The sequence below is a fragment of the Priapulus caudatus genome, unplaced genomic scaffold, assembly GCF_000485595.1.
Source record: "Priapulus caudatus unplaced genomic scaffold, Priapulus_caudatus-5.0.1 Scaffold499, whole genome shotgun sequence".
Lineage (NCBI taxonomy): Eukaryota > Metazoa > Priapulida > Priapulimorpha > Priapulimorphida > Priapulidae > Priapulus > Priapulus caudatus.
In genome coordinates this window covers 75,404-89,005 of record NW_014577560.1, presented here as the reverse complement: position 1 = coordinate 89,005, position 13,602 = coordinate 75,404, and the positions used below count along the sequence as shown (strand labels likewise).

General features: G+C 42.1%; 1 protein-coding gene across 1 annotated transcript; it reads left to right on the top strand.

Annotated features, from left to right (window-relative positions):
• The first annotated feature begins 221 nt into the window (after positions 1–221).
• Positions 222–1,413, top strand: LOC106811051. The gene is made up of 2 exons (XM_014814573.1): positions 222–603; positions 1,087–1,413. Exons 1-2 carry the CDS (start codon positions 387–389, stop codon positions 1,230–1,232), a joined length of 363 nt encoding a protein of 120 aa, XP_014670059.1. The 5' UTR covers positions 222–386; the 3' UTR covers positions 1,233–1,413.
• The last annotated feature ends 12,189 nt before the right edge of the window (positions 1,414–13,602 follow it).

Below are 13,602 nucleotides of genomic sequence, written 5' to 3'. Positions count from 1 at the left end.
CTCCATGTTTGGTATTCGCGCGCGACGCAGCAAAGGAAACCCCGAGTCGAAAGATATTAATTGCTGCTAACAACTTAGCATTCAACCCTAATGTTTAAAACAAACATAATTATCTATTTTTAATAAAGAATAATAATGTTTATTCACTTTATTAAAAAACAGTTTTTATAAAAAGTAAACGTTTAATGCTTATTAGTTTCTGTTATTCGCTGGTACCCGGTCGACGTAGAGTTCCACTCGCGCTACACTAACAGTATAGCGAAGGCAGCCTTGCCTGAGTGAAGGTGGCGAACGGGTACCAGTCTATTGTTGGTGTTGCTCCTGGTTACCGTAGCGTCGGCGACTCGGCGGCAGTTGACGGACTTGTTCGAGTAGGCGTAGTCAATATGGATATGGATGATGCCACGGAAGAAATGCCTAAGTATGCGCTTATACATTGGGTTAATGGAAATTGCACGAGTATTGTTAAGACTGCAGATGTATGCGACTTAACAATGATTGTCGATAACCAGAAAATTGGCAAAGTGAAGGCCGTGATCGCAGGTAAAAGGGAACCACCTCAAGGATGGCTGAAGTACGATGCTCGGGTGTTGGCAACAAATGGTACGTAGGACCATATACTGAGTCTGCATAGATATTATTAGCCCAACCAGGCCCTATCGACTGTTTTACATCGGGGGGTGTCTCGCCACGTAGTGAACAGCGAGACAGCCAGTGAGTCACCCGTGGCTAAAATATCATATACTAGAACATAAGATGTTATGTTCTATGAACTAATAACTTATGTTCTAAGCTAGCTAAGAAGCATGTTATAATCGCATGTTAAGAAGCTATGTACTATATTCTAAGAACTTATGTTCTATATGACTATGGTAGGACTATAGCTCCAAGAAACGGTCCTAGGCTATACTCCAATAATTTGCGGGGACCTATCCCCGTATAGACTATTTGTCGCACAGCCTCGTCGGGCTATGGTAGGACTATAGCTGTTTTGTTTATCATTGTGCAACGTACAGACTATTTGTTTTGCATTGTTTCACTCCAGTTGTTGTTTGCATATATCATGTTATATTATTTGCCATTTAGATAAATGGAAAGTACTTGAGGAGTTTGAGAAAGAATGGATTGCGTCAGATACAGAAGCTGACCTAAATGCTACCGCTAGCCCAAGAGGCAGGCAGAGGCTGCAGAAAACGAAGGCAACGAAAAATATCGTCGGCCTCCACAAGTGACACCAACTGTGAGGAGGATGCTGATGAAACAGAGATCGCGATACCTAACATTTCACATCAAGTAAGTAGCGCGTAATGTGTATTCAGGTGTAATTAAATCCAAAATCTTTCAGGCTGTACGTGGAATAAAAGCAGGGATGCATGGAACAACAGCAAGCTCGCAGCATAGCGCATACGCTAATCAGCCAATGTACTGGCGTGCATAAAATTCAAACTTAATTATTGTCAGGTCTTAATTCATAATTATGGATTATTAATTGTTGTTCATTGTTTTATTAATTATTATGCCTCGTGGTGGATATTTTCATTTTTTGTACCACAACACAGTTCAAAGCGGCCAGATTAGTTAATATTCTGTTGTTGAATGGGTCAAAAATATGTGCTATCATTTAACCTGCTTTTTTACTATGTAGAAGCGTATTAATTAAAATGCCCCCATACCGCCAGGGATGAGATACCTGCATTTACAACATTGGCTACAGCGGAATGACCACTGAATACATTGGCTTGATCTCTCAAGTACGGAATTTCGATTAATTTATTCATGGCCATTGCCTTGCCGTACAGGTGGGAGGTTGTGTCACATCCGGTCACTGCGTGAAGAAAAGGCAGATTCTTGCACACTTCACTGCCCTACTGCTCTTGAACTTTCTTCATGTGCCAGACGCGCGCACCTCTTGCGTTTGCCTTTGGCTCAGGGCTGAAGAAGAGATCGCAGCCATCCTGGCGAGCATGGTAGCATAGGAGAACCAACAAATCGGTGTCATCTCCAACAAGAACTGTCGTGTTGGCCATAGCAGACTCCACTGCTGTTTTGACTATGAGTAGATCATCGTCTCCATTAGCATGGTAGGTTGTGCAGCCAGCCTTGGCTCAACATGACGAGAAACCGTTGCTTGTTCTTGGGATTCGAGAGGAAGTTATCCTTCTTCAGCGTAACGACCATGCTTTCTGTAAAAATGACAGTCGCTGCGACCTTCCCAGATGTGCGCCTTTGCTGCATCATATGTTTAGTCGAGATCTCGTCGTATCCATCGAATACCACGATCGCACTTCCATATTCCCTGGACACGTAAGTGCAATATAGGTTGCACACTTCCTTGTACATCGGAGAACCTCTCGGCCACGGGATTCTGTGTAGGAGAGCGCCGCCATCCAACACGTACTGGACAACCCCTTCTGGTTCTGTCTTGGCCTCTGGTGACAGCTTGGCCCACAATGCATCTGCTAGAGCCGGCTTTTGTGGCTGCCTTAATGTGACTGGCGAGTCGAATAGAGCTGTTGGATAACTGCAGAGCTCGTAATTAAATAATCTCCATTACCCTAGGCGGTGACGACCCCCAGCGGTGCAGGCGCGCTGCGACCACTTAACTTGGGCCTCTGGCGTTGTTGCTGATTGGCTTCACGCCTGATTAGCGGCATCTAAGCCGCGGTTAGCACTTCATGGCTATATTACACTGTTGACTACACTTTAGTGTCACATCGTATTAGCCGTGTAACATAGCCAGTGCTTTATCCCTATGCTAACACTAACGTTGCAGTCTCCGCACGATCACGCCAGCTGATTAGGGTCCCCCCCGCCGTAATCCTTTAATTGGTTGGGGCAGGTGTCCCCCGACTTTTGGCGTGCTGCCGTGGTCGGTGGACGCTCGCAGCGACCAATCAAGACCTCCGGCAGTGAGTTCCCAATCGCGCGCCATCGTCCACAACATTGTTGCGCCGGTGAGGGGGGGGGAGAGAGATGCTCTATTGATATTGGCTGCGTGTGCCGGTGGGGGGGAGAGATAGTAGCTCTATTGATTGTGGCTGCGCGCGGCGGTGCGGGGGAGATAGTAGCTCTATTGGTTGTAGCGCTGTGCTGCAGCGTTACACTTCTCCCCCCACTAAACCGATGTCTACAAAAGTGGACATCGAATGCCAGCCTCCCGGCTGGCCGTCCATAGGGAGGGCGGTCGACGTCATGCTAATAATACTGATAATACAATAACACATTACGGTCTACTGGTGTGGTCGTCGACCACACCGTACAGAGCTACTAGTGTGATAAATATGTTCTGAAGAGACCTAATCGGCTTTACCGTTACAACTAATGTTCATGTCGCTCATGCGTCAGGGTTGCCTTTCTCCTCATGTCCGTTGGGGGAGGTGGGTGGCTGTGACATAGCGGCCATTACAGCCGCTACGGCCAGCGTTTGTGTGCCATTTGGCGTATATGTTCGGGGTTAAATATGGTGTGTGCTGGGTCGTCCTTCTCGCCGACTTCAAATTCATACATCGTTGGGTCGGCGTCAGTGCCCGACCCGACAAAGGAGCCGACGTACTCCCTTTGTGGGAATGGCGATGGCCGATCGCCATCCCAAGAGCTATCGTCGGAGTCGTATTCCTCACTGGAGCCTCCAGTGGTGTCAGGCTCCGGGTAGGTGTAGGGGTGGCGTGGCATTGCCGTGCCAATGAACTGGTCGTTGCGACCCGTACACTTAGAATGTGCCCGAAATTCGACGAGTGAAAGCGTTTTGTACGTTCTGTCACCCATATTTTAAACGAGTTTTTACCCATTCTAATATGAGGTCATTCTTCAGAAATCCTCCTTTTCCAAATCACTAGAATGAGATAATGTTATATTGAGCAAAGATTATTGAATGGCCGTGCAGGCTATTATATAACATTGTTACCTAAACATTATATAGTACCAAGTGCAATGAAATTCTTTCGGATTTGTGTCCCTGTTGCTATTTAACCAAAAATGGAAAAGAAAACCAGGAAAACCAGAAAAATTTAGATGTGTTCTGCCACAGTGACCATTTGCGTCAGCAATTGTAATTTTTGTTCACAACGGATCACTAGTTAACTGTAGTTAACCTTTTTCACAGTGCAACAGGTGTATGAAGGTCAGTGAAATAAACTGACACTTGCCTATTAATCCACAGAAATATGTTTGGTAAGTGGCAGCTACCAGAAGTATAGAGCGAATACATATCATGTTACACCAATGACGCAAGTGTAACACCAATGACACAAGTGTATTACCAATGACTAGAGTACATAAGCTTTCTCTCTAGATATTATTAGATTCTCCCTTCATGCAATGACATACGTATGTAGCTCAAGAGAGGGACTGGTACAAATCACAAGTAACAAATCTACTACAAAAATGAACACATGTAACCCTTATACAGGAACACTGAATCACAAACTCTGAATCACAAATTCAAAATTTTCTAAAATCTACTAGAATAATAAATGCATAACTGGTAAATTAAGTAATATGACTTCTGTCTGCGGTTTACAAGTCAGCAGGAAAAATAAAATTTACAATAAACGTAAAATAACATTTTGTTTTAGTATATAGCAATTCTTCCTCAGGTTCACCTATACGACAACAACTAATGAAACAAGTAATGGAGACCCAGGTCCTAGAAACAGACAGAAAGCGATCTAATACATTTGCTCACCCTGACTTTTTCTAGCGCATCCCAGATTTCACTTTCCACAGCAAAATATGGTCACCTTGTACCATATCCCTTAGGTTCTGGTATGAGGGAAAGAAGATCACTTTTGTGATGCCAGTTAACATCCTTGTTTTGCGGCCAGTAAAACCTGTTTCTGCTAAGCGGCTTTATGCAGTTTACCTCGAGCTCATCTTCCCCTGTCTCAGTGATGATGCCAGGGTACAGTTTTCCATCATAGTGTTACAGTATCATACAGTATTTTCCAACCATATTTTCATTCAGTGCAGAAGGCAGCTCAGGCGGCTCTGTGTTAGCATTAACACCTACTTTGGGAGAAGGGTTGGGATTGCTTGCAGCAGTGTCCTTCGGAACAGCTTGAGATGGGGCTTCATCTGCCACATTAGTCACATCAAATTCAAAGGTTGCTGGTGAGAAACGGTCACAGTTCAGTACACCACCAGAAGATTGGCAAACTCAGCTCACATTGCGATATGAGAACTTACCTGGTGACAGGCAGATGATCTCATGTAATTTCATTGTTCCGCTCACAGCTTGGAGATCATGAAGTACTGGAGCCAGTTGCCGAGTCTTTTCATTAATTGTTGCACTTTCAATATAGTACAGCTTGATGCTAGTACCGGTGGCCAACAGTTGCCTGTATAGTGCATCAGCACTTGAGATGTCCTGTCCTATTCTGACCAACCTATCGGCTGTCCTCTTAAGTGTGCCCCCAACTCCATCAGGAGCCCCCTTCCCATGGGAAGCTTAAAAAAAGTTTAATACCAGATCCTGCTGCCCTTTGCCTCTTCTTTCTTCTATCTCTGCCACTAAGACTTGTCCTCTTCCTCTCCTTGGGAGTCAAGTCCGGTTTCACGTAGCATTTCTTCCATTTGTCCTCTAGTGCCTTTGCTTGTCGAAGTAGATGACTTCGTACATCTGTTGTTTCAAGACATCTTTCATCGGTCTGGCTAAAATTTGCAAACTGCGAACAACAAAATACTGCAGTCATTCTGTCACTAGTCTGCGAGGTGGCCTGATTTCTCTACCTCTAACACGACTAACGCGAACACTGGAAGTACTAGGAACAGAACTAGTTGCACGTAACGGTTTACTGCTCGCATCATCACGGTATCTCCTGTCTGCAGAAGTCGAAGGCGGATCATCAGGTTGTTCCGCATCGGTGACGACCAGTGGTTCAGCGGTTGCCGGATTCTCCCTCGTCCTGACTAGATCACGGCGATTACGCCTGATGACTCGTCCCCTCTGCCTGACTAGGTAGGATCGTGGAGTTCCCGCGTTTCCCAACACATGACCTGGAGTGAGCACCGTTAGCCCTGGTGTACGCACTCGAACTTGATCACCTGCGTTAAGTGGTTTAAGGGTCTGCGAAGAACGGTCATAATACGACTTCTGAACAGTCTGCTTGTCGTTCAACGTATCTCGAACATCTCTATTCTCGAAACGAAGAGGTTTGAGACTGGACTTGACAGTTGGAAGAAGCATTCTGGTACTTCTCCCCAACAGCATCTGAGCTGGCGAAAGCTCTATACCTGGTATGGTGGTATATCTCAAGTCCATTAGAGCTATGTAGGGGTCTCGCTGATCATCTCGAGCTTTCTTGAACAATTTTTTGACGGTATGAACGGCCCTTTCAGCTCATTGCTCTGTGGATATCGCGGCGACGACGTTGTGTTGTCGAACCGGTAGTCACGTGCGAACGTTTTGAACTCATGGCTAGAAAATTCTGGGCCATTGTCACTCATGAACTGTTCTGGAATCCATATCTCGCAAAGTGCTGTTTCAAGACACTAATGACTGTCATGGATTTCGTATCCAGTAGTTTGTTCACCTCAATGAATTTGGAAAAATAATCCACGGTCACGAGGTATCGGTTGTTGTCCAGAAACATCACATCTGCTGCGACCTTCTGCCAAGGTCGTTCAGGTGTCTCGTACGGCATCATAGGTTCCTTCTGTTGGTGATTACGATACCGATTACAGATGTGACACTGCGACACCAAGTCTTTCGATCACCTGTTTGGAGATACCTGGCCAAAACAGCGTCGATCTGGCTCTCTGTATGCATTTCTCCTGTTCTAGGTGACTGCTATGTAGGGTACGGAGCATTTCCGGTTTTAAAATCTCTGGCGTGATAATTCTGCTACCTCTGAGTAAGAGTCCATCTGAAATCAGGCGCAGGTGATTCGTATAGTATAGTTCGGTTAGCCTTGCGTTGTGTTTGTGTTCCTTGTAGCCGCAGGTTCTTTGTCGTGCTTAGCTATAAAGCTACTTTGAGGAATAGTCACGTATAAGATCAAACTCTGAAGAGTTGAAGTGGTGTTGACGTACTAAGAGTTTACTTGACATATATATAAACAGATGGTCTAGGCTGGTTCACACATAAAAATGCCTCATTAATTATTCACATAATAAAAGGCTATATGCACATATAAAATATAGCCGTCATTACATATGCACACAAATATCTGCGCTTACACACGGTAAAAGAAAGCGCAGACTCGGTAGATTCTACACACTACAAACTATACGTCGCGTAGACTTGACGCGACTTGCAATAACACACGTACTTTAGTACAACAGGAAGAAGTTCTAACCCCTTCTTGAACGCGCGCGCCCTTATAAATGACGCGTGCCCGTGACGTCATTCTAGGTGTCGCTACTAGTCACGATGTCTATAATGGCTTTATTTCTATTCGACAGGTGACACCACTGTGTCACAATATCTCTAAACTGTCACCTAATTACATTGTATTTCCTACACTAGGGGCCGCTGTCTGCTATCCCACTCCAAGTCCCTGTGCTAAAAGGTACTGTTCTACCAGGGCTCGTAAAATAGCCACGCCAAGATTACAATGCTTCCTGACATACGCCTAACATCCGTTCCAGCGTTAATCTACGATCTTTTACATCCTTTGGAGCTAGTCAACAGGAAAGGTCCGGAAGGCCACAAGTTGTAGCATAGGGCCCATGCTGTAGCATAGGAGACTTACACGTATCTATTTATTTATGTTACATTTTATACCGCATACCATGCTAATTATATATGCTTATACTTGACGTTGGCGTCACCCATATACTATGTTAATTACCTCTACATCTGTGTAGAGCGTACAGCGATAGATGTGCACCGATATATATATATACATGCATTCATATGCATCATATATACATACACATACGCACGCACGCCTGCCCATACATCACATGTAGTTTCTATACACACTAAAACAAATTCACATCTTTTCACACCTTACATATACATGTCTCAAACTATAAGCCTTGTAATTCCACACCCAGCGGCGTATATTGTACCGTTGGCGGTACTCTTGTTTTAATGTATCATATTAAATGAGGTTTGTTACATACCAGTAGTAGCTTTATCCAGGGATAAATCTAGTCTTGAATGTTGGTGGGCCGTTAAAATGGGCTATTAAATACATGGCCCCCTTTCTATTGTATAAAGTCTATGTAAAATTGGGAAATATAATGGGCCATTTGAAAAAATCATGGGCCATTGCCATTATCTGGCGAGCCTGTCATCCTTAAATATAATATTATCCCTAGATTAAAACAAATGCTATCTTTGAGATCCTTATATCGGGGGCCAAGCCAAAAATCTAATTAGTTTTTGTCAGTCTTTTATAGTATTTCAGAAAAATTATATCGGCACATCCCAGAATTTATAATATCACTGTTTATCATGCACAGATACAGAACTAGACGTAAAATTAAGTAAATTGTTGGGTACTTTTATTTTATTATCTCCACTTTTTTGGAAGAAAAAGTGGAAATCATGTATTAGAGTCCGTCCGTCCGTACATCCATGTGTAATATGATCGAACTCCTCCTAGACCGTTTGACATAGATACTTGAAACTTTGGGGATTGATGGACTACATTACAATATTAACTCCCTTGCTTCAAGTAGAATAGTATTGAGCAATGGGCGTGCACACACAGTCACATACTTCATCAGTTTGAAATGTTTTAATTTTTCAGTTGATCCTGAACTATGGAGTCAAAGGAATTGATTTCATCACCCCATGTCCCAGACACATTTGATCAGAAACGAAAATACTTGCGAGTGCAGTCAGTGTCTGAGAACGTAAATGTCCGATCATCACTACAGCCATGCAATACCCCCTACATGTGTATGCGACGTCTAGAGGCATTGTCCTTACAGCATAAGAAAGACAAGAAACACACTGCGACAATAAAGGGATTGATGGGTGTTTTACTGCATTTGACACAAACTCCTGGAACATTGTGTGATGTTGATGATGATAACAAACAGTATGTGGGATTTCTTTCTTTCGAAGAGGCATACGATATATACAGTAGTCACATTGCAGGTCATGTCACGGATAAGATCCATTTTCGAGACTGTTTGCTAGATAGTCGATGGGGACTATGTGTTGACATCATTACATTTCCAGTAACACGTACACGTTATGTGGTACTCAAAAGCTCATTTTTGCATATGCCTTCCCTTATTTCGGAGATGGAAAAAGTGTATTCTGTCATGAGATTGCCTACTTCTTCAGGATATTCAGGTGAGGAAGTGCAAACTGTGCTGTGGTCAATGGATACTGAATGGGATCGGAAATGTGCCAAAGTACTGTATGCTTCTGGCAAAGAAAACCCCGAGATAAAGGGCAGTGGAATACGTGCAAGCACGTTTGCATCCGAAAGCGGGAAAACGCTTGAAATTGCTAAGGAAGTAAAAAATACTGTTTTAGCTGCCAATGATTTGGTGAAGTTAAGGCTGCAACACAATGAACACACTTTAGAAATAGAGATGAGAAATTTGGATGAGAAAATAAAGGCTAAAAGTGAGGAATGGTCAGAATGCAGACTTTCAGAATTACATGACCAACGTGAGACTGCAACTGAGAAATTGACTGACATCCAAAGTTTACTTAATGCTGATGATAAATACAGCCGTCTGAGAGTCAGACAATCTGTTAAAAGAATGGCTTCTAATCTCGCGGAAGACAATAGGCTTAAGCGAAGAAAGCTTGGTGCTGGACCAACACGTCGACTTGATTCAGATGATGAGGATTTTGTTGCAAAGGCAATAGAAGAAAAAGCAACGTATCACGGACGGCGCCATGATACAGTTATGTACACAAATCGGCGTGTGAAGGCAGAGGATCTACTGAATATTGCCAATTGTCATCTTCGTGACAGGCATAAAAGGCCCATCAAATCTGCAATTACAGTTTGGAATAGATCCAGACCCCGAAAACAGAACACTATTCAAGCGAGTCGCCATATTGGTAAAGGACTATTCTGCACAAAGAAGCCCCCGAAAGCTGAGGATAACTCAAATGTGAATGTACACCATCAGCGAGCCCACGTGAAAAATGTCCAACAGTTCCTATTCCAGAAAGACTTTGCTGATTATTCATTTATCCACTCGATGGATGACAAGGCAACGGTGAAACCAGGGACATCAGATGGTTTTGAGAAGACCCGAAATGTAAAAATTTTGACTGTATCTGATGGAGGTGGTAAGCAATTGCCCAAATACGATTGGCCAGAACGAAAAATGCACCAGACACCAGCTGCACACAGAATAATGGAGAAAGAGACCGTTGTGATAGACGACACAGTCACATTGCTCACTAAGCAGGACAGGCATTTCGTCATTGTTCGGCCCAAAGCTTACATTGATTCAAGTGGTACTACTTGGGCAAGCGACACTGTAAGACTTAGACAAGAGTACCCAAATGCATTTGAAATGCGTCAGTCACATCCACAGCTGTCCTGCGATATTCGTACAAGATGTGCTTCAGTCCATGATGCTGCTTTCCAGTTCAAGGATATGACATTGTCGGAGGACACGGATAAAGTGAGCGGACTGAAAGATTGCCCCTACAGAATGTACGAGATGAAAAGGATTACTCATTTAACCAGACAGCTGAGTTGTTGTAGTACACAGCTCGGTGATGTAGGTAAGCAACTTGATTGTTTGATGCATACTTCAAAATGATACATGGGTAAAAGATTATTCTGTATTTAAAATTAATAAGAAAATCTTGTTTTCAGTATTGAACATTTAATATTACATTTCAGTATTAAAAGTTTCATGAACTTTCACCCATGTATAATATACAGTGTGATCAGAAGATTGTCACACACAAGACACCAAATTATATTAATACATCTGGTGTATTTAAAACATTAATAATTTTTAATATATTATGAAGACGGACAATTTACATGCGAAGTTGTGTAACAAGTTGAAACTTAGTCACTTGCACAATGGCTGTTCATTATTTAGTCTGAATCACCAGTATTGTGCATGCAGGTTTATTACCAAGAGAATTAATCTAAATTTTATATTCTCTTCATGGCTGTTGTACATATTTGTATACACTACTAGTCATTCATCATAATTGAATTGTGTGATTTTTGGATTGTAATCATTGCTGTAATATATTTCTCAAGTACGCTGGGCACAGACCAGTATAAAGGTTTGAATAACAAACTGTTGATATATATTAACAAGTCTTCATTTCATTACAGAATCCACATTTTGTGACGGTGAACAGGAAATTGCTTCGGCGTTGAAGACGAAACTTGAACTGACGATCACCTTTGCGACCGATGCCTTGAACACACCCACAGACCAGCACGAAGTGTTTTGCAACACGATTCACTCTCTGGCTGAACATTGTTTTGATCTTCTCGAGCTCATCGATACCTTCCGTTTGCCAAAGGTTTGTAATATAATATATTGTTATGCCCCGCAATCAATAGTGTTACCCATGTCAGATTGTCATTCCGTCAATCAAAGATTTAAGTTTTCAGCACTACATTTGTGAATGTATCGTATTATATGAAGTTTTTTTTACATACCTAGTAGCTTTATCATGCAAATATATACAGAACCAGACGTAAACATTCAGTAAATTGTTGGTACTTTCAATTTATTTATGTATGTTTTTGGGTTTAGTATGTAGATTTTATCACTTCCATCTAGTTATAAAGATTGTAGTTTTTAACTAAAAATATTGTAAAACTCAAATAGACTTTTTTCTTATGTATCGCGGTACACAATACAAGGCCTGCATCACAATACAGTGTATCGTCATCAGTTAAAATATCGCGACTGTTTTTATATTTTAGGTAAAGCCATTCTCTGCTACCTTGACTGACGCAGGACCTGGTGTTGGTGTCAGCAATGTTGAAGTTAAGTTTAGGGATGCAGAACTGGTGAGGCTATGTAACTCCAGTTATAAGATCCGTGTTCACAGAGCAAACGGAGACAGCGGACAAAATGAGGCCGAACGAACGAACTCGGGATGTGGTAAGTGTGATAATTGTTTATTTATGTTCATAAACTGACAAACGAAATACTGATGTCAGGAAATTGCCACCACTACAGTATCTAGATATGTTTGTTCATTTACTAGGTAATGTCTGCTATACAATCAAACAGTCCTTTCCCAGAGTACATCCACAACTATTGTCTTGTTTTTGCCTTTGTCATTGTGACACTGTACATGTACATGTAGCTTGTTAATTTGTACATATACTATACATAATTGTTACCTTTTTACCTATAACCCAATGTTGCCTATTTAATCATATTCATGGTGGGTTGTGTTGCTCCTGTTTCCTTTACCACTTGGTCAATCTTTACAATTGAAATTTGATATACACGTATAATGCTATATTATAAGCAACAAATTGGTTCATCTAAGAATTTCTCATAAAGTGGTTGATTGGTTTTACAGGTGACTCAATTGTTGATGGTGGGACTATCCACTGGGAGGCAACCAAACAGTTTGATGGCATGTCAAAAGAAGACATTTCAGCCCTGACACTTCAGGCATATGAAGAGTTAGAAGAAGTCAGGGCGTGCAGTAATGCATGGAATATTTCGAAACAACTTGTGTCCCGTATTGACGATGCCCCTGTGCTGTCAGAGTTTTTTGGATACATTTGATTCCTTCTATCTATATAGGATGTTCCAGCTATCTTCTTTGCTTCTAACAATTCTGTGTTACCATTTAGCAGGCATTGCGGGTAAAGTGGCAGTTTCAGTTCCCTTTACCATAGGGACGGCAGGTGACCGGTAGTTTGCCACTGTTCCTACATTCGTTACCCAATGGCAATACTTTTTTTATTTTTTAAGGTTGGCATCTGTGCTGCAGTGACAACAAATGTCCTTTCTACCTAGTTCAACTGTAGAGCTGTAGTAAGGAATCTCCAGTGATATGGCACAAGACAAATTGTCGCGGCACATAACTCTACCATGAAAACTGTTAGTCAGGGAGCAAACGTCGTAAATTTAAGTCCCGTGGGAATTCCAGGCTACAAGCCAACAGCTAGGCTAGATGTGTCGAGGGTACCATATGGAACATGAAGATATATGTTGGCAACATTGAAACTTGCACCGGGCTATTTTAAGGGGTGTTTTAGAAACAACACCATTTTTCAACATGGAAACGAGGCTCTGATATATAAATGGCTATAACTTTTTTATTTTCAATAAAATTCGGCCAAGCTTTCAGCGATTACTAACCTCAGCGAGTTTGACATGGCTAGACCATAACCCAATGGACATGCACTGCATTATACAGGCATGAGAATTGTCCGGCTATCGGCGGAATTCCGCCGATTTGACAGCCGCGTGAATCATGCAAATCCGATGGAAAAAAGGGAAAAAAAGGGGAAAAAAAGAAAACTATTTCCCTTGGGGTGATGACTATTACTGTTTCAAATGGCTATCCCAGTCAATCCAATATAATATCATTAACATTTGTTTTGACTTCAGTACCAACCAATTCTGCCAGTTGTATGTTTAATTTGTTAAACTGCTAGGCAGGTAAACAATAGTGTGAACCTTTAACATGATTTGAGTAAATTTTTATATCTCATGACAATTTTA